This window comes from Sinocyclocheilus grahami, unplaced genomic scaffold (genome assembly GCF_001515645.1).
Source record: "Sinocyclocheilus grahami isolate Dianchi unplaced genomic scaffold, SAMN03320097.WGS_v1.1 scaffold405.1, whole genome shotgun sequence".
Classification (NCBI taxonomy): Eukaryota; Metazoa; Chordata; class Actinopteri; order Cypriniformes; family Cyprinidae; genus Sinocyclocheilus; species Sinocyclocheilus grahami.
In genome coordinates, this window is record NW_015505584.1 from 995,209 (window position 1) to 1,016,733 (window position 21,525).

At 37.8% G+C, this 21,525-nt stretch overlaps 1 protein-coding gene across 2 annotated transcripts in view; it reads left to right on the forward strand.

Moving 5' to 3' along the window:
- The window catches only part of LOC107550685 (phosphofurin acidic cluster sorting protein 2-like), a 74,371-nt gene that overhangs the window by 12,142 nt on the left and 40,704 nt on the right, over positions 1-21,525 (forward strand). For both annotated transcript variants that reach the window (XM_016232029.1, XM_016232028.1), the window contains exon 2: positions 20,883-20,970. In XM_016232029.1, the coding sequence (XP_016087515.1) occupies positions 20,883-20,970 (88 nt within the window). The remainder of the gene's footprint in view (positions 1-20,882; positions 20,971-21,525) is intronic.

Genomic DNA, 21,525 nt, shown 5'->3' on the forward strand with positions numbered 1-21,525 from the left:
TATTATACAATAATAATTATTATTATTATTACTTTTAAATTTCCCCATACTGTACATTATTGTTTCTCCTCTATGCCCCGCCTTTCTGAAACGCTCGATTTTTACAAAGCTCATCGGTCTGAAAGCGAGGTGTGCTCTGATTGGCCAGCTATCCAGTGCGTTGTGATTGGCCGAATACCTCAAGCGTGTGACGGAAATGTTACGCCCCTCACCATTCTGTGATGATGCCCTGTCCGGCTGGAGCGACGAGACAAAAACATTAAAACCCATTATAAATGAGGCATTTGTTGCAAATACACAACGTAATGTTCTTTTTAGCAACATCACATGACCCCTTTAACAATAACAACACTCATCATTTTTTTTTAAACAGTTTTCTTGTATTCCTTGCAAAATGAATTCTGGCATTCAAATCCTCAAACAAACACATCTTTATGTTCAGCCCTCTTATAATGATATTTTTTTTACACAGTTTGTGTGTGTGTGTGTGTGTGTGTGGAAGGAATTTGCATTTTATCTGCACGCAAGAGAGATCAAGACAAAGAGCAATGCTCCAAATACCATCAGACGCCACTGAAACACACCGATCTGTGAGATCCATGAGTCACCATCACCATCTGTGTCACAGCATACAGATACATGTGTGTGTGTGTGTGTGAGAGAGCGAGAGCGAGAGAGAGCCAGCCATATACTGTCATTCATCTCACATGAGAGCGATTGAACTGAAAGAGGAAGCTGTATGGATGTGGGACAGGGAAAAAGTGTGTAAGAGCAGACGTTCGGCCGCGTCATTGTTCTGAGCCAGCCGAGTGTGAGTGATGTGCATTAAACACAATGCAGTGATCAATAGGAGATTAACAGCACTGTTTTATTACATTATCTCCCCCTTGTTCATTCCAGGAGATTGTTGATGTTCCACTAATGACCATTATGAACATATGAAAAACAACAGGACAGGACTGCCATGTGCATCTGCAGTGTGTTGCATCATGTAGCTGCATGTTTGTACACGGTTTGTGCTGATTACTGACTGCTTCAGTATCGGGTGTCTTTCAACTAAGAATGAGAATGATTTCATTTCATTTGAAAATCTTTAGTGGTGTGGATGTTTAACTACTACAGTAGTGCCACCAGAACTAGGAACATCTATTGTCTACCTACAGCTTGCCACATACAGCACCAAAGTACCATGTGAAGAATGCAGCATCCTGCCTGACATTATACCTGTACGTGACTGATCCGATGTGAACACAGAGAGAATCACTTCACAGATGATCTCCAGTAGAGTTCACATGTTGCTGAGGTGACAACACAACACTCCTACAAGCACAGAAATACACAGCACGCAAAGATTCTTAAAATATAACCGTTTTATTGATACTTTTCAGTACTGAATGAATTATTTAAATATTTAGAATGATAATTTCTTTCACTTAGTCTACAATCTTGGATTTTTTTTTATTATTATTATTGTTGTTATTATTATTTATTTTAATTGAGCTTGAAAAATCTCAATGCAAAAATCCTTAGTTCTTCACAAAAGATACACACAATGTTGTCTTGGCAAACAGAAGCTATTTAGGTAGCTCAGGGTTTGGAATAGAAAAACAAAATTAAGATATATTAAATGATTGTTATCTTAATTGCTATTAGAGTTATTATTGACCCTGTTGTATTTATAATTCGGGGTTCACATAAGTTCCAGAAGCATCATAAGTAAATTTATGGCAGATGACAGTTTGGTCGCTAACCCTTTATAAAAAATTGTTATTTTAGTATTATTAATTATAGTATTATTAAATAATAGTATTTATTACTATTTTGAATCAGCTTTTATTTTTATATATTTGTATTACATTTTTTTTTGTTCAAGTTTTAGTAATTATCTTATGCTTCTGTCATTAGGTTTTTTTATATTTCTCTTTAGCTTTAATTTCATTTGAGTAATTTTAGTACTTCAAATTAAACCTATTTAGGTTAGTTACTTCTAATTTTCATTTATTTTTTTAAGTTTTCCATTTATTATTATTTTTATTTGAGCTTCATTTCAATTATTAATCTCAGATCATCAAGAATTGAAGTGATCGAAGACAGAAATGACTCCAGATGCCATAAGATTATCAAAATGTATCTACAATTTGACAGGCAAATAAAGTCCATTGTCCATGGATAATCTTTTGCCTTTTGTGGAAGATTCCAAATTGCATGGATTCCCATTGGATTGACTGAATTTCACCTGCTGTAATTTGCAGAAAGCAAAATGTGATCGTATCATAATGCCATTAATGCTACTGTAAAATTACATGCTATTAAAAAGCTTTGTGTTGGCAAGCCATGGAAGAAGGAAGAATAATGTCTATTGACATTGTAAACTTTCAGTGTGTTTGAGCACTCCAAGCAGTCTTGATCCCGAAATGATGTGTGTATGTGAACATATAAAAGGGGTGATTGGAGACCAGCTTGTTTGTGGGTCCTTTTGAGATTCGACTGATTTGTGCAATGTCCTGTTTGAAATCCACTTATGCTGTGAACACCAAAAGCACTGAGGTCACTTCGAGCTGGTTTACTTTTCTGCTTTACTTTAACCGAACCGGGATTTGGTTAGACTTAAAGTGTACGATATGTGAAAGCACCCTTAATAATCAATAAAAATAAAGAGTCCGTATTCATGATGAATTTCATATATGTTCATTTAGAACATATTCTTAATATTGCCCAGCCTTGGTTTTGTTTATCATTTCTTCTATTATAGGCCAGTGAAATATATTTGGAAGTAGTGTTTTGTTTATATGGAGCGTTTGTTCTTTTCTCATGAGCAGAGAGAGCTGTGTTGTACACACAGGCAAGAGAATGTCATGCAGTGCAAGTTATTTCCTGTTTGACTCAGATCCTGCCTGCTGAGTGGCAAACCTGTGGCCTGTGAGTCAGCAGAGAACGGGGCACAAACTTGCCCTCAAAGTGATCACACAATAGTCTGTCTGCTGAGTCAAGCGACGTGTATTCGTTTCTCTGGTGCTCTGCTGGTGAGCGTGAGTTTGCATATCTCTGCGTGATGCAACAAAGATTACTGAAACACTTCCCCATCGTAGGGAGGGAAAATATACCGTACTGGAAGAGCAACGTGCTATTTGTCTTGCAAATATTGCAGTTTTTCATAAAAATGTTGGAGCCTGACCTCTGAATGAGGGTTTTTTTTCTGGGAGGGTGTTCATTATGCAAACGCTGCAGGTTATTGTTCATTATGCTTGAGATGCTGCAGTTACGAGACAAACACGAGGCTTTGAACAGAAGAGGTGTTTACGTGCCACAGTGCACATCATTGGCATGGCCCTGCTCAGAAGTGTGCTTTCCATGCAGGAGAAGCACCTATGGGTGCTGTTTGTGTAGTAATAGGAATAGAAGAATGGCATTTTCCTGGCAACTCTTTTGCATGTAATGAAAGTGAATGGCAACTGAAGGCCTGTGCACATCAACACAAATGATCGCATGAAAATTCAGTCCTATTTCACATACAGACCAATGAGTAAAGAACAGCAGACGGGAGGAATGAAAGTGCAAATTCCCTGTAACTTTCACTCATAAATGGCTTGTAAATTTCACAAATACTTACAAAGAATCGACAACTAACACATTGAATTAAACATGAAATTTTGAAGTACAAGCGTAAACGGGGTATTTCTGCTTTTCTATAAGCGCCACCTACAGGTAGGGATGTAACGATTCACTCAACTCACGATTCGATTCACGATTTTGATTTCACGATTCGATTCGATTCACGGTTTTTTTATTATTATTTTATTTTTTTTACAAAATGAGATTTATGACAAATTATAAATTAAATGTGTCATTTTATTATTGCTTGGATAAAATGCTTCACATTTCTTTGTGAAATTGAAATATAACACTATAATAATATACTAATATAGCACTTGCATATTATTGCTCTTTTGTTGATTTTGATTGCTTCTATTGTCCTCATTTGTAAGTGCTTTGGATAAAAGTTTCTGCTAAATAACAACATTTAAATATAATGTAAATAACAAAACTAAATTGAAATTTTAAAACAAGCCCCAAATCAAATAAATAACACGAATAAAAGAAATCTCTTCATATAAACAAACTAAGGCTTTGTCTGTGCTCTTTCCATTTAAAATGAGAGATTAAAATGAATCATGATCCAAACAAAGATGCTGCACACATGCAACATGAGCAGTTTTTAATCTAAACCGGATTGTATAATTTTTAAATTTGAAGCAAAAACAGAATGGTTTGACTTCAGTTTTGTGCGTGAGTTTGCATATCTCTGCGTGATGCAACAAAGATTACTGAAACACTTCCCCATCGTAGGGAGGGAAAATATACCGTACTGGAAGAGCAACGTGCTATTTGTCTTGCAAATATTGCAGTTTTTCATAAAAATGTTGGAGCCTGACCTCTGAATGAGGGTTTTTTTTCTGGGAGGGTGTTCATTATGCAAACGCTGCAGGTTATTGTTCATTATGCTTGAGATGCTGCAGTTACGAGACAAACACGAGGCTTTGAACAGAAGAGGTGTTTACGTGCCACAGTGCACATCATTGGCATGGCCCTGCTCAGAAGTGTGCTTTCCATGCAGGAGAAGCACCTATGGGTGCTGTTTGTGTAGTAATAGGAATAGAAGAATGGCATTTTCCTGGCAACTCTTTTGCATGTAATGAAAGTGAATGGCAACTGAAGGCCTGTGCACATCAACACAAATGATCGCATGAAAATTCAGTCCTATTTCACATACAGACCAATGAGTAAAGAACAGCAGACGGGAGGAATGAAAGTGCAAATTCCCTGTAACTTTCACTCATAAATGGCTTGTAAATTTCACAAATACTTACAAAGAATCGACAACTAACACATTGAATTAAACATGAAATTTTGAAGTACAAGCGTAAACGGGGTATTTCTGCTTTTCTATAAGCGCCACCTACAGGTAGGGATGTAACGATTCACTCAACTCACGATTCGATTCACGATTTTGATTTCACGATTCGATTCGATTCACGGTTTTTTTATTATTATTTTATTTTTTTTACAAAATGAGATTTATGACAAATTATAAATTAAATGTGTCATTTTATTATTGCTTGGATAAAATGCTTCACATTTCTTTGTGAAATTGAAATATAACACTATAATAATATACTAATATAGCACTTGCATATTATTGCTCTTTTGTTGGTTTTGATTGCTTCTATTGTCCTCATTTGTAAGTGCGTTGGATAAAAGTTTCTGCTAAATAACAACATTTAAATATAATGTAAATAACAAAACTAAATTGAAATTTTAAAACAAGCCCCAAATCAAATAAATAACACGAATAAAAGAAATCTCTTCATATAAACAAACTAAGGCTTTGTCTGTGCTCTTTCCATTTAAAATGAGAGATTAAAATGAATCATGATCCAAACAAAGATGCTGCACACATGCAACATGAGCAGTTTTTAATCTAAACCGGATTGTATAATTTTTAAATTTGAAGCAAAAACAGAATGGTTTGACTTCAGTTTTGTGAAACTATACATAAAAATATCTGCACGAATCTCCTCTAACTTTATTAAAAGTATGTAATCTTTTGTCAAATTCTTAAAAAAATTATATTTTATAAGCTTTTAATTTTTTTTTTATTAAAATGACAGAATAAGAACAAGTAGAATAAGAAATATAAGTTACCATTCAAATGAAATCGGTATTAACAAAATTAATTTGTAGAGGTGGCACAGAAGAACACAAAAGTGGCTTGGTGTACCTTCAGACATTTAATGAGGCTCAGAAGTGGCATGAGTGCAATTAAAACCATAAATTCATGATGATATTAATGTTTTAAATATACAATTTTGAATATAGAAATATTAAATGATTTAAATAACTGAAAATATACTTTAAAAATGAAACTAAAACTGCCAGCAGGTGGCGGCAAGTCTTATTTTTATCACTGAATCATTCATTCAATTGATTCGTTCGAACAGCTGATTCATTCAGGAATGAAGCAAGTGACTGTCTTTATGAATGAGTAATCATGAATCACTGACTCACCGTTCATTCATAAACGAAACACCGCTGTGTTTGAATGGAGATGCTGTGTCTTTGTTTTAAACTATTTTCGACGAAGAAATAGAGCAAAATCAGACAATAGTGTTATAGTCCGACAATGTAAGTCACTTAATATTAACTTCTTGTTTATTGAATTGTATTGTATTAAATCAGTATCACATTTACAAACTCCCTTAAAAATCATTAAAAGCCGTCACTCATGTTAGCTCATCACAATCTCACATTTATAATCCACAAAGCTCTCTACACTGCGCAATGAATCTCTTATTTACACCCTGTCTACACTTTGCTTATGAAAGGATTCGTGAGATATGTCTGTGATACATTACTCAACGCTGCAAAAACACGTAGATCACAAGTCACAAGTATGATGATGATGATCGGGTCAGTCGCACTGGTGCTCCTAAAACATTTTTCATAGTCGCATGCAGTAGTTTTCAGTCGCAAATGCAACTGAAATAGTCGCACTGTGTAGAGCCCTGCATCTAAACTTTTCTAAAGACAGCAAGTTCGCCTCAGACATACATTCATATAAACTCCTACACATAAATTAATTGCGATTTGTTTAGCATCTCACATATTTGAATCAATTTTCAACCGGCTTGCGGTTAATCGTTACATCCCTAGTTATTTCTGTCACGAATCCGGTCTATGGACTTCCGTTCAATCGCCACCAGAGGTCACTCTTCCGTTACATTGACTCTCACACTACACAAACTGTTGCATGTCATCCCGGACTACATATCCCATCATCCATTGCACTGATTGCACACAGCTGTAACCAATATACACACTCACTATATTACACCCACTCAGATCCTTTTCAAACTGCCGAGTATTGTTTAGCGCTTATCGCTCATCGTGTGATAGCTACGTTACAGAGCCATTTCAGAGTTTTGTCTAGTTCCTAGTTCTAGTCTAGTCATGTCTAGTTTGGTGCCTGATCGCCTGTTTCCTGATCTCCTGCCTGTCTTGGATTCTTCTATTGCCTAACTCTCTGGACATTGTTCGCCGATCTCAGACCCACGCTAGCCTTTGGATTACTCTTCATCTTGTCTCTTCTATTACTGTTTGCTGTGTATCGACCCATGCCCGTTTCATGACCACACCTTTTAATAAAAGCATACAAATGGATCTGCACGTCTGCGTCTCTGTCGCCCCGTAACAGATTCAAAGTAAATCTTGCAAAGCTTTTTTCTGTGTACACAACATGGTGTGAAATTTTTCATTTTCACACACTTGTCACGGACAATAAAGAAAATCAAATAGTATTTTTATGTTTACAAACAGCCGTTCAGATGTATGTATTCAAACAAAGTATCATAAAAACTGTTTAATTTGTGAACTATATTCCAGGTCTTGTTGCGTGATAGATGCGTAGTAGCTTTTTATTAAAAACTAAATTAGAAACAAACAAAAAAAAATCTAATGTCAGATTTGTTTGAAAAAAAAAACATCTGTTAATGGTCAATTTTACTAAATACAAAAACCGCAACAAATCTCTTAAATTGCATTTTGTGGCAACTGGCTGTATAATTTCACTATTAGAATATAAACAACAGAAATCAATTTGGTTTTGTCTGTCCAAAGGATGATTTAGGTTCAGGACGTCCCAGCTGCAGGTTCTAACGGAGCTCATTGATTAGCCCTGGAATATTATGGGTGTTGGTCTTCTGTCCTGCTAATGTGATTTCCTTTAGTGTTACAGCCCGAGGCGGCACTGAAAATCACTGCTATCATTACAGCCATTCACTCGTTTTGGGAAAAGACACGACCTTGAGTTGCTGTTTGAAGGTCAGTCCTGGTGTCATAGATTGCATTAGTGCCTGTCCACTTTTTCAGCAGCCTTGGTTCCGGAAGTATTTTAATGAAGTGTTTTTAATAAAGCCTTTGTTAAAGAGTTACAAGCAATCAACCAAACCAACCAGCTATGAAGTGAATCAAAACACTACAAAATTTGATTTGAAACAAACAAACAAAAACATATTTGAAAATCAGACAATAAGGCAAAGGTACAAGACTGCATACTTAATGGGTTTAATGAGGAAATTAACTATAATCCCATAAACCATTGCAAAATGACGTAGTAAATAAAATGATGGATATATATAAAACTATTGATTAAAAGATGCTGAATATGTTAAACAGTGCTTAATGGGAGTGAGTGGGCGCTAGAGTGTTATTTCAGTGTGTTTCATTTAGTGGTCGACCGATATATTGCAAAGGCCGATATATCGGCCGATATTTGGCATTTTTTAAATATCGGCTTCGGCCGATAAGTTTTCCTGTTTGGCCGATGCGTTTGAGGCAGGACTTTTATTTTGAGAGCGGCAGCGCCTGAACTCACAGTGCTCACATTCTCCCTCTTGTTCGCCGTCGTCGTTAACAGTTCTGTCCACGGATAGAAGTCTATCTAATAACCAGATAGAACCGTTAAACAAAGGAATTAGAATGTATACAAAAAGTCTTATAACGATTGCTTTTAATATTGTTAGTAATAGAAAGGCAAACATAATACTTTCTTGTTTGCCGTCAGCATTCAGCAAATACGCATTTACATAATTTAAACAAATCTTTGAATGGCTAATGAAAATTTTATTTCACAAACCTTGCAAACTTAGTCGAATCCAGTTGTGAGATCTTGTGAAGTGTGCATGTGACCTGCATGATCGTGTGTTCTCTGCGTGACTTTCGGTCCGTGCAAACTGAATGCTTTAAACATTAAATGTGTGATTTCAAATTATGCTGCGCTTTATGCATTTGCCCACTGTCATATTCATGTCATTTCCACTGTGTGCTGTATGTAAAATGAGTGTTACCTTGGCTTTATTTGAAAAGACATGATTCCCAATGCACACAAACTTCCCAGAATACTGAGTGCTCTTTTGGTTACAGTGTACGTCCTTTTTAATTATATTTTTATTAAATATTTATTTATTTGTGAAAAATACTTTGTCATCTAAAGTATAAGTATGTTTATTTAACACATTTATTTTTAATCAATTTTCAAATGATTTCAAATTTCTTAAATATTAATTAAAATAAATAAAATTATATCGGCTTTAAATCGGCCACATGGCTTTCCAAGATATTGGCATCGGCTGTCAAAAAAACTATATCGGTCAACCACTAGTTTCGATTGGAGGAGATGCTCTGCAGAATCATGGGTAATGTAGTTTTTCCAACAGGAACTATTTTCCAGTAAAAAGAACCTTTTGTGGAATGGAAAGTTTCCATGGATATCAAAGGTTCTTCATGGAACCATCGATCCCAGTAAAGAACCTTATTTTTTAAGAATGTAGTAAAATAGTCTGTTTGTAAACATCACCAAGCCATAGTGGTTCTGGGTTTAAATTCACATTGCATTACATATCACACTTTGATGACAAGCTTATTGCAATAATCTTGCTTATGATATTTTTCATTTAGCTAAAATTTACTAACATTGTCCCTGCAATTGGTTGCTTTGGCTGTTTTTATAAGAATGATTTATAAAAGATTTACACAGAAATTAATTTGCTCATGTTTCATGAATGAGGCTCTGCATCATTTAAAATAATACCTTTCTAGGAACTTGTACCCCCTGCAATGCACATAACCTTCAGCCCACACGTTAGGATTGCATAATTCACATCCTGTGGCATAACACGCACAAACAGAGGAACAAGGTGTTTTGACGGCAGATACAGATTTGTGTTTGTAGCCGTTTATGCCTCAATCTGTATTTTCACCTACGTGACCTTAAGCTGTGCCGAGATTACGTTCATAATCAGGGTCTTAGACAGACAGATCAAAACACACACACTCCTCCCTCTGGAAACGGGCTGTTGTTTGCTGAACGCATTGTAGGGCAGGTACAGACTAATCGTCTGTGTTGGCGGACCATGTTTTAAGACTTAGCGAGCTATTTATCATGACAATAACCTCCCCGTCTGACATCCACCATCCTCTGTTCAGTGTGGGAATATGTTAAAAGTATTCATAGTACTATCATGGCTGCTGCGTGTGTGTGTTTGAAGGCAGTGTGTGCTGTCTGGCCTTGTGTGCCACGGGCAACACCATCTCTGTTAAGCTTCTTACAGTCAGGGAATCATTATGGAGCAACCTGTTTCTGTTCATGCCAAGAGTCTGCACTGAGATTAGCACATCCTCCCGGAACACAGAAAATTAAACCCCGACTGAAGGCTGGAGGTGTCTCCACACTGGGTAATGTGGCTTTGCAGCACCTCTAAATTGGGTTGCTTTGACCCTCCACGACCCAGAGTATATGAGGACATGTGCAGGTCACATTTTACCATTTCATATTAGGTGTATATTGTATATTTTGTGTACATTATTACTGTACTGCATTTTACTGCATTCTTAAGACAAAGATGTCCACAGTTGTCATTGCCACAAAAACATATTTGTATGGTTTTGTAATTGCCATTATAACAAGATTCTAATTTTTACAGCATTTAATCAGGGTTATTATACCTTTTGTTACTTGAAATAAGATAAATTTGAACTAAAACAAAATAAAACATAAAAACAACTTATTTTAATTTAGGTAGTTCTGAAAAAAATTAAATATAAACATTAAAAAAAACTAAAACTAATAAAAATTACAAAAGCACACAACAATATTATTAAAAAATTAAAATCAAAACAAAATATAAAGATAAAATCCAATTCAAACTATTAATAAAAACTATAATAATATATCTGAAACAAAAAAAACATTAAAAAACATTGTTTTTTTTGTTTTGTTTGTTTTTTAATAATAAATTAAAGGCAATACAACAATACTCTCATGATATATGCCACTGTTCAAAAGTTAGGGGTCAGTTAGAGTTTTTTTAGGTAGTTGCTTTTTTTGTAAAGAAATTATTAATTTTATTCAACAAGGGAACATTTAATTAACCAAAATGACAGTCAATATATTTATAATATTACAAATAAAGTGCTATTTCAAATAAATGTTGTTCTAGAAATTTCAATTCATATTAATCGACTGTTTTACATTTAGTCATTTAGCAGACGCTTTTATCCAAAGCGACTTACAAATGAGGACAATAGAAGCAATCAAAATCAACAAAAGAGTTTTCAACATTGATAATAATCAAAAATGTTTCTTGAGCACCAAATCAGCATATTCAAATGATTTCTGAAGGATCTTGTGACACAGAATTCCACCTTAGATATTTTTTAATACCTATATATGGTTTATGTTTAATACTGTAAAGCTGCTTGCTTCAAAGCAATCTATTGTGTAAAGTGCTATATAAAAAAATGTGATGTAACGTGTCGTGACTTGATTTGACCGGAGTGCCGAATTGCAGAGCCGGTGCAATCATATCCACATCACTGTGATCAGTTGCTTTCTTAACTAATGCTTTCTCACCACTGTTATTTTAGTTGTGTGTTTATTTTGTTATTGAGGGGAAAGCACACAGCACATATTAACATATTCATAGACGATTGCGGCAGCGTTAGGTTGTTCGCTAACAGTAAACGGCTGCTCAGGTATTTCCAACTTCTTTTTACCCCTAAAACAGTGGTCTCCAAACCTGCTCCTGGTTTACATGCACAATTGTTGGTTCAATCAGACTGAATTGATTCCGATTGATGAATCTGAATGTAGCGTTTACATGAACGCTAAAGAAAGTGATCAGGTTGATGTTATATGTCACAAGCTTCAAATCGGAATTGATTTTTAGACATGCGCACACTGCACAAATATAGAGTTTCTCACTGTTTGCACATAATAACCACTCTCATTTGATTTTAACAGCAGAATTAATATTTATTCATTTATGGATAAATATACATATAAACCGCTGTGCTGCTCATATTTATCACGCACTAAAAATGCCCCTCCCAGCACCCAAAACGGGTTGCCTGTGGATGAGAATCCAAAACAAGGACTGGTTGGAGGTTGTCCTGCTGCACTTCACAGTTGCCGAGTGAAAGGAGAGTTTTTTTAATGACAGGACACACATTTATACAACACGTTCTGCGCGTCATACATCATTATGCTATTTCCATTATGAAGAATGCGCAGTTCTTTCAGTTTCGGGGTTCAATTGATTTCGAGTGTTTACATGCACTCTCAATCGTATTAGAAAAGGAATAAACCACCCCCTTCAATCCGATCGAAATTTCATTCCGATCGAGCTCAGTCGGATCGATTAAGGTGTTTACATGAAGGTTTTTCAGTCCGATTGAGCCGTCAATCCGATAACAAATGGATTATTTGGTTGCATGTAAATGTAGCCAGTGTCCTGCAGAGTTTAGCTCCAACACTAATTAAACACACCTGAACCAGTTATTCAACGTCTTTAGACTTATTAGAAACTTCTAGTCAAGTGTGTTGGAGCTGGTTGGAGCTAAACTCTGCAAGATGTTTGCCCTCCAAGAGCAGGATTGGACAACCTTGCCCTAAGAACTTCACCGTAAGTGTATCAGGGCCTTTAAGAAGGAGGAGGTTAGATGGAGACGTGGCTTGGCATGGAAGTTCACATGCTCTGACACATTGAGCAATCATAATTTATCATCTTGTTTGGGGTCAGAGGTGATTACTCACATTGTTTTTGCGGCTAAATGAAATGCTGGTGTGACTGGCCAGAGTTCTGACTGGGTTGTTGTCCTGAGGAGATGCTGGATCAGCAGCGGCGGTCTGGATCTTATGTAAGACTGACACTGGATCCTGAGAGACTGAGCCAGAACAGTGAATGCGTCTCTGTTTGGGCTTTTTCTCATGATCTCTGGCATGGAATGTTTGGGCCGCTCCAGGGGCTTTTCATGCCACAGGGCCTTTCAATGGCCAGCGCTGAATAGCTTCAGTCGGGTGGTCGTGATTTGAGCTGACCCAGCATAAACGTTTCTCTGCCTGCTCTCCATCAGAGCCATGAATGAAGAGCAGGAGAGGTTGATGGGACTACAAATAGAGTTGCACATCCAGTTAAAGGGGTCACTTTATGGAAAACGGGATTTTCGTTGAACCTTTGGACATAAAAGTGCTTAAAGGGGTCATGAACTGGAAAATCAAGATGTCCTTGATATAATCATATATTCACAGAGGTGACTCTACACTGAAAAAAAATGGATAATTTACTTTTAAACGATTTCACTGAGAAATTGGTAAATTTCACTGGTAAATTTCACAGTTACAACTAGCAAGCAACACATTGAATCAGAAAGGTTGAAGTAAAAAGAGTGAAATAGTATTTTTATAGTATTTTCTGTTAAAATAAAGTACTTTAATAATCGTTTTGTTTGCAACTTTGAAAAAAAAAATTTCAGTAAACAATAAAAACATACTGCAAGTTTCACACCTCAAAGTTAACTCTCCAGTTTAAAATATACATACTAGGGATTGCACAGATATCACTTTTTCCAGAATGTGTCTGGTGCTGATACTTTCATATTTAGTACTTGTCGAGTACCGATACCTGTATTTTCATTGCGTTTGTGATTTAAAAAAATATTGGGTCCAGAAATCAAAAGAATATGAATCATGTTAGGTGGCTTCACATTGCAGATAGATATTTCCTTCAGTTATTTTCACTTAATTATGCCCGTTAAAATGTATTGTACAAGCTTTTGTTTTTTTTCTCTGTTCATTTATTGCTCTATAGTGTTTCATCTTTAATTTAATTGCACAGTGCACATTAGAGCTGCTCCATTGCAGCACAGTAATTTAATCACAACGTTTTCCTGTAATAATGTTGGGAACCACTTGTTATACATAAATCTTGTAACAGCAATGAACTGACATATAAGTCATGTTTTTATGCCTGTTTTTATGACAACAGCCTGACTTAGTGAGATGTTGAAAATGTCTGTGAAGACATCAGTGAGTTCCACTGCACAGTCTCTCAGTACACGCCCAGGAATGTTGTCGAAGACGAAGGAGATTGTTGTTGACTTCATGAGAGTGCGCACTCAACATGTTCCTCTGACCATCAACGGTGCGACTGTGGAGAGAGTGAGCAGCACCAAGTTCCTGGGTGTGCACATCACAGAAGATCTCTCCTGGACTGACAACACCGCAGCACTGGCCAAGAAAGCACAGCAGCGCGTCTCTACTTCCTCCACAAACTGAGAAGAGCCAGAGCCCCGGCCCCCATCATGTGCACCTTCTACAGAGGCACCATCGAGAGCATTCTGACGAGCTGCATCACTGTGTGGTATGGTGCCTGCAAAGCATCCTACCGCAAGTCACTTCAACGCATAGTGAGAGCAGCTGAGAAGATCGTTGGTGTCTCTCTCTCTCCTCCCTCCAGGACATTTACAACACCCGTCTCACCCGCAAAGCCCTCTGCATTGCAGGTGATCCCACCCACCAGACACACAGCTTCTTTAGTCTGCTGCCATCAGGTATGAGACTGCGGAGTCTTCAGTCCAGGATCAGCGGACTGACTGGCTAGCTTAATCCATCAGGCTGTCAGGAAGCTGAACTCCCTCCTGACTTTGCCCCCCCATCTCCTCTTTGCCCCATGCACCACTGAACTCTGAACCCCAGCTCCCACATCCCCAGGTCCTTCCTCTCCCCCCTCCAACTAACACACTGGGACCTGCACCAGTCACTTTGTGCAGCATTGGTCTGCTCACTACCTCATTCAGCACTGAACTGACCTCATTCAACTACCTCTTCTGACAGTTTAAATAAAGAATTCTCTGAGCTTTGTCACTTTAATCAGTCTGAATAAGCTCTTTTGCACTACAAATCATTATATCTGCACTGTTAGTTTACTTCACTGGTTTGCACTCTATTTGCCATGTGTCTTGTGCTGCTTTATATATTTTTTTACATTTTACCTTATTTGTATAGTTGTATTTTATATTTAATCTGTATCTATCTGTATTTATGTTCTACTGTTAGTGTTATCTGTATGCACCAAGGGTCTGAGAGTAACACAATTTAAATTCTCTGTATGTATGTGCTGTACATGTGGAAGAATTGTCAATAAAGCAGACTTGACTTTATCATCTGAAATGTGCTACGACTTATATTCCAAAGTGACTCATACAATGCAATTATCGTCAAGCAAGCAAAACGTGCACAACTCGCGCACACATTTGTATTGGTGCAGAATGAGAGAGACACATATAGCCTAGCACATTTCATACAGGCTGCTAGTTTCTTTTAGTTTCGTATAGGCTTGACATTTAAAATAATTGTTGTTTATAGTATATGCCCCAATATGAATTGTTTATTTTATATTTGCGATTTAGCACTATCGTCAAAGATGATTGACAATTAGCATACAGTTTGGATTGGTGGTATGGTTCTGTTCTGGGCAAGAACTCCCTGCGCATCCATGCAGCCTAGCATGGATGAGAGCAGTGATAACCCCCCAAGACAAAACCATATGCTGATATCCCCCAACCCAAACTGATAGCAAAATCTCAAAGCCTTAAGCAACAAGCATGTTGCCCTTAACCAATGACCAATCAAATATGTTGCCAAAACCCGCATAACCTGTAGCAACAATTCTGTTGCCTTTAACAGTTGACTAATGAATATGTTGCCAATACCTTAAAAGCTTAAGCAGCATTCTCAATAACACCAGCTAGACTTAAGAAAAACATGTTCCAATTCAGCTACAGCTTTCAGAACAAGCATGTTCCCAACAATACAGCTATAACTTAACAAGCATGTTCCCAATAACAACCAGGTAGCTTAAGAACAAGCATATTTCCAATACGACTACAGCTTTTAGAACAATATCAACCAGATAGCTCTGGGACAAGTGTGTTCCCAACAATACAGCTATAACTTAAGAACAAGCATGTTCCCAATAACAACCAGGTAGCTTAAGAACAAGCATATTTCCAATACGACTACAGCTTTTAGAACAATATCAACCAGATAGCTCTGGGACAAGTGTGTTCCCAACAATACAGCTATAACTTAAGAACAAGCATGTTCCCAATAACAACCAGGTAGCTTAAGAACAAGCATATTTCCAATACGACTACAGCTTTTAGAACAATATCAACCAGATAGCTCTGGGACAAGTGTGTTCCCAACAATACAGCTATAACTTAAGAACAAGCATGTTCCCAATAACAACCAGGTAGCTTAAGAACAAGCTTGTTCCCAATATGACTACAGCTTTTAGAACAAGCATGTTCCAATATCAACCAGATAGCTCTGGGACAAACGTGTTCCCGACAATACAACTATAACTTAAGAACAAGCATGTTCCCAATAACAACCAAGCTTAAGAACAAGCATGTTTCCAATACGACTAGACAGAACAAGCGTGTCTGATACAGGAACAGATTCAACGCTGAACTGACGGCTGCATCTGAAAACGCTGCCTTCGGAGGACACATTTCAAGGTAGGAAGTCATCGAGACATGTCGAATCCAAAATTAGCTTCGATTCCTGCCTCCTGAGATACCTCATCTGGTCGATATTAAAAGGCAGAATAGATGTATCCTTTGCTGCCTTGATACCCACAATCCTGTGTGTTCTATCCTGTGATGGTTGATCAAAGAAATCATTGAATATTTGCTTAGTTATTACCAAGCTCGTTCTATTTGTTGTAGATCATTGAACCATTAAGCTGCCTCAGAAGCATGTCCGATATCAGTTTCATGAGTTACCCTTCATGAGCAAACGCTGCCTGCGAAGTCATTAGCTGAGAGGCGGTGAGGCAGCATGTCAGCATCCTAGGTTTTTACGACGGCTTTCTTCTTTTGTAAGGGTTTGGCGTCACGGCATCTTTGTTTCCAGCGGAACGTTAAAGAACTTGACACACACGTCTCCCGGAAATCCTGTATAATTCAACCAATCTGATGACGACTTTGAAACTCCTGAAGTGTTTCCACTTCTGTGTCCCATATGCATCAGACATTTAGCCAATGGTCCGAGGGCGTGACGTCTGAGGCTGAGAAAAAATAAAGTCGACTTGACTAGGTTAAAGGGGACATAACACACACTGTTTTGGCCAATCTCAAGTTAATCTTGAATACCTATAGTGTAGTACTGCATCATTCACATCTCCGAAGAGTCTTCAGTTTTATCAGATTTATAAAAGAAAGATACAGCACTTACACTTACTAACAATCACAGACATTTGATGCCGTTTTACAGCAGTTCCTATATGACCGGGATCTTTTATCACTGGGGCTTCTCCATCTTCCAGTATCAAACGATGTGCAAATCCAGTGTCAGAATGTACCTTGTTATAAAACATTCGTCACAGAAATGACGGGAACAAACAAACACGATTGAGAAACTCCGGTGCTGCCTTGGAAAAACAAATTGCATCCACTTTTCACATAACACTGAATAAGGTTATCTTTTCCTCACATCCAAAAACACACTCTTTAGAGATATTAGGCTTGTTCGACTTCATGCGGCGCTGCAAAGATTGGCTGCTGCTTGTCAAAAACAATGCATTCTGGTTACATTAAAAATACTTTTGTCCAACTTTGATCGGCGCAGCTGCCCTACGATCACATGTGCATTCAAAGTACTGCGAGAGCAAAACAGGACCAGCCACCTAGGTCAGGCACAGCAAAAGCCTTGATGACGACACTCTTATTCTCGTTGGTTAGATTCTGTGATGACAAGCATGATGTGTGTTGCATGCTTATTCTAACAATTCAATTCCAATGCTCACAAATCTGTGTTTTTATAACAGTTAAAGCACTTTTAGGTAATCGCACTGTTATATTGACTCACGTTCAAATACACTGATGAAAGCATATACACCCCCACTTCATTGGTATTTAAATAGCATATGTTAATGTTTAACTTATTCATTAACAGATGGCGCTGTATTAAGCAGTATAAATGAAAACATTTCTGAAACATCTGTGTATTTGACAAATGTTGCATTTAATTCACTTCATCTGTGAATGTATGCAAACACTGCGAGAGCGTCATTACCAGGAGCAGAAGTGTCTGACTTGACGTCTCCGCTTAAATTCCATCCCCGACTGCAAGCGGCTACTATCTCCAGCCGGAGGCAGGCTAGTGTAGTTCCTCTCGAACAACCTAGTCTTCTCGAGCCTGACTTGACGTCTCCGCTTAAATTCCATCCCCGACTGCAAGCGGCTACTATCTCCAGCCGGAGGCAGGCTAGTGTAGTTCCTCTCGAACAACCTAGTCTTCTCGAGCAAGTAACTGTGGCGCTGCCGAAGACTTCCGTAACCATGAAAGAAACGCGTTAAGTAGCATGCTCTTGCTCTCGCTTGGGTCGTTGAGTGCGTGCACGCGCATAAGTATCCAACTCTTAACAGTGTAAATAACTCAGAATGCATGAAATGACCCCCCGTTAAGTGCAGCATATTGCAGCAACAAGCGTGTTGCCAGTGACAACAGATGAGTATCGCACATTCGCATGAACTAGCACAAGCATTTAACTGAAAACAACTTAATGAGCCCAAGCAACATGGATAGCCTTAGCAACACGCATGTTGCAGATAACCTGAGAACATTAAATGGAACTTACCTTGTGAAGATGTTCGAGAGAGTGAAACATAGCAGCTGTGAAGTGGATGCTTGATCTCTTGATATCCTTCTTGGGGATGAAGTTCCCATCTGAACTTGTTCTTGAGACAGTCACATAACTCATGGAGTCCATGACAATAATGTAACAATGCGTGAAAAAAGTCACTTCCGAATCAGGCAGCTTATAATCAATGCAGTGAATTCATGTGTTCAAGTTAAAGAACTTGATTTAATTGGAGGTGAGACCATTGGGGAAGCGAATTCCACTTCTCTAAATTCCCGATTCCTGAGCGCAGTATCAGGCTCGATGCCAATACCAGTATTGTATTGGTGCATCCTTAATAAATACATAAACAAATAGAGATTTTGTTGTTCATCCTTCTGAAAAGTCAGGATGTGAAATCGAATTTTTAAATCGAGTTGAAAAAAGAAAACATTGCGGTTAAAACTTCACAACTATCATGATCTACTGTTCATTTCACATGTGTAGAGGTTAGCCAATCATAACAGAGCTCATTTACATATAAAAGACTTAAAAGTGCAGTAGCAAAAACAACCTGTTTTAATTCTAAAGGTCATAGAAAGCATGGAAAATACTAATGAAATTATGTCTGTTTATTCAAGACATAAGTGGATAATGGACCAAAAGGGAAATTATAGGATGAATGTCCTCACCACGCACAGTACATGAAGTGTGGCTTGTAGTGTGTGTCTATAATGTAGGACTAGTGTCATTAGTGTGTGTGGTTGTGTCTTTGTTGTAGAGTTAGAGACCCGAGCTGGGTTTACAAAGAGGAAAGGAGTGAAAATACTGAGGGGGGGGGGGGGGGAATTAAGGGTAAGTCATACAGGACAGAGAAATCGAGGTGTGTGCGTGTGTATGGGTGTGAATCTCAGGATGAGACTCATTCTCAGTTACTGGAACGTGAAGGTGAAGAAATCTCCAGGATGAAAGTGTCAGCTGGGTCGTATTTGAAGTTCAAAGGCTCCTTTCAAATACATGTTCCTTACATTTTCATTTCCGAAAATATTAATTTCAGATTTAACAGAAAATTGAAGTGCAGTTCACAAACACATTTTGATATTTCAGTAAATGCAAGGAATGATAAAACAGATTCTTATGAATTTCAGTCTAAACCTACTAGGTTTTGTGCTACTTGAGGGCATGATTCCTGTCTGGCCAAAGGCATTATTGATCCTGATAAACGCTCAGGATGGCAGAGTAATTAGCTCCCAGAAGACCATAAAATTAGTTCATACCTGCTTAACTCCTGAATCCTCCTCACCGACAGGCCGCTAAAAACACACCCTTTAGGTGAAGTGTGTAGTTCCTATAACATTAGCAGTGGAGTTGCAAAAATAATGTTTCCAAACAAGCTTTCCAAACAATCTGCCTGTGTACCATTGTTCAGACAAACAGGAAGTCCTGCCCCAAACCATGCTATTAGTTGAGCTAACTGAGATGTCATTCAAACAAACAGAGCCATGTTCTGAAAGCACCACAGAGTACATATTCTTTAGGATGTCAACGTACCATCAACTACACACCACTACAACAATCAAAACACTTTGTGTGTTTGAAAAGGATGGCGAGTGGTGACAATTTTACTTCTTTACCAGGGTCAAATCTTCTTATTTTGACATTGCCGAACTCACAGCATGCACAAACACAGGTGCACACCGGAAAATGTTGTCTTTGTCCAGTGTCTGCGTTATTTCTCTCCAGAAGTTATGATAAAATGTTGTATAATCTAGAGCATGAATTTCTAAATCCTCTTGCGCAAACGTTGGTCAGTGCAAGCATCTGTTGTTGTCGAGTCTCCAGCAGTTTGTTTGTTGTCGTTCTGTTTATTCCTTTTTTTCCATTGTGAAATCAGTTCTGCCACATTGTGGACAAACTACTTAGAGAAAAAAAATCAAGCCTGTGTACTATGCTGAAAAATGTAATTTGCAATGTACACATATGCGTAAAAACTGAAGCATACTTTGGGCTTTACTTTTCAAGGCAATCAAACTTGCACTTTTTAACTGGCAGACAGTAAATTAGATACCACGGATTATTTCTTTATAATGTTTGTTATATTAATATTTTTTTTTGACTCACAATCAATCAAAATGCAATTTGATGCTGACCTCTGAACATGAGCTTTGATTGCACTGCCTTCATTTGTTTTTTTATGGTGTTTTTACACAATTTGGAGCATCCACATTTAAAATGTCATGTGAACAATGTCACAAATAAATCAGATTGAAGCAGAAAATCATAACTGGGGACTGATTTAACTATGAGGATGTGTAAATGGCACCTAATAATCCTGTCTTTGTCTATTTGTCTGTCTCTCAGGTTGTGCAGTCTGACGCTGAAGAAGCTGATCGTTCTGAAAGAGCTGGACCGTGAACTCAGTTCTGTTGTTATCGCTGTCAAGATACAGGTAAAATGACACCGTTACTATGTTACTTCTGTGTGTGTTCTGGCCTGCCGAAGGTGGAGTGTTGCTGCGGTGTTTGATATCACAAGGGCTTAGCACGTTACACAAGACACTGTGGTAACTGTGAGCTGTTGCCAAGGCGACAGCTTGCTCAGTGGGAAGATGGGATTGAACGCAATAAGATGGCATGGGGGGGGGTGCATTGTGGAATATACCGAGGGGGTAATTTCAGAGCACTTGGAGGCCCTTAGCATTCCACATAGGTCGCTTTGGTCACACTGTGTTTGATACTTCTGTAAGACTTTAAGGGTTTAAAAAGAGAAATATTATAAATATTACTAGATATTCATTTCAGGGAAATAGCACAGCTTGCAAGGCAATAAAAAATCATGTTTTAGGGGCCGTTCACACAGAACGCGTCTTTGCGTCTAAAAACTTGATGCAGCGCTCAGGACTAGTTTAAAAAAAAAACGAAGCACAGAATGCCTCCTCTGCCATTTTGCCATCAAATAAAACAGTTTCCATGCCAACTTGCTTCTGTGAACAAAACCAATGCTT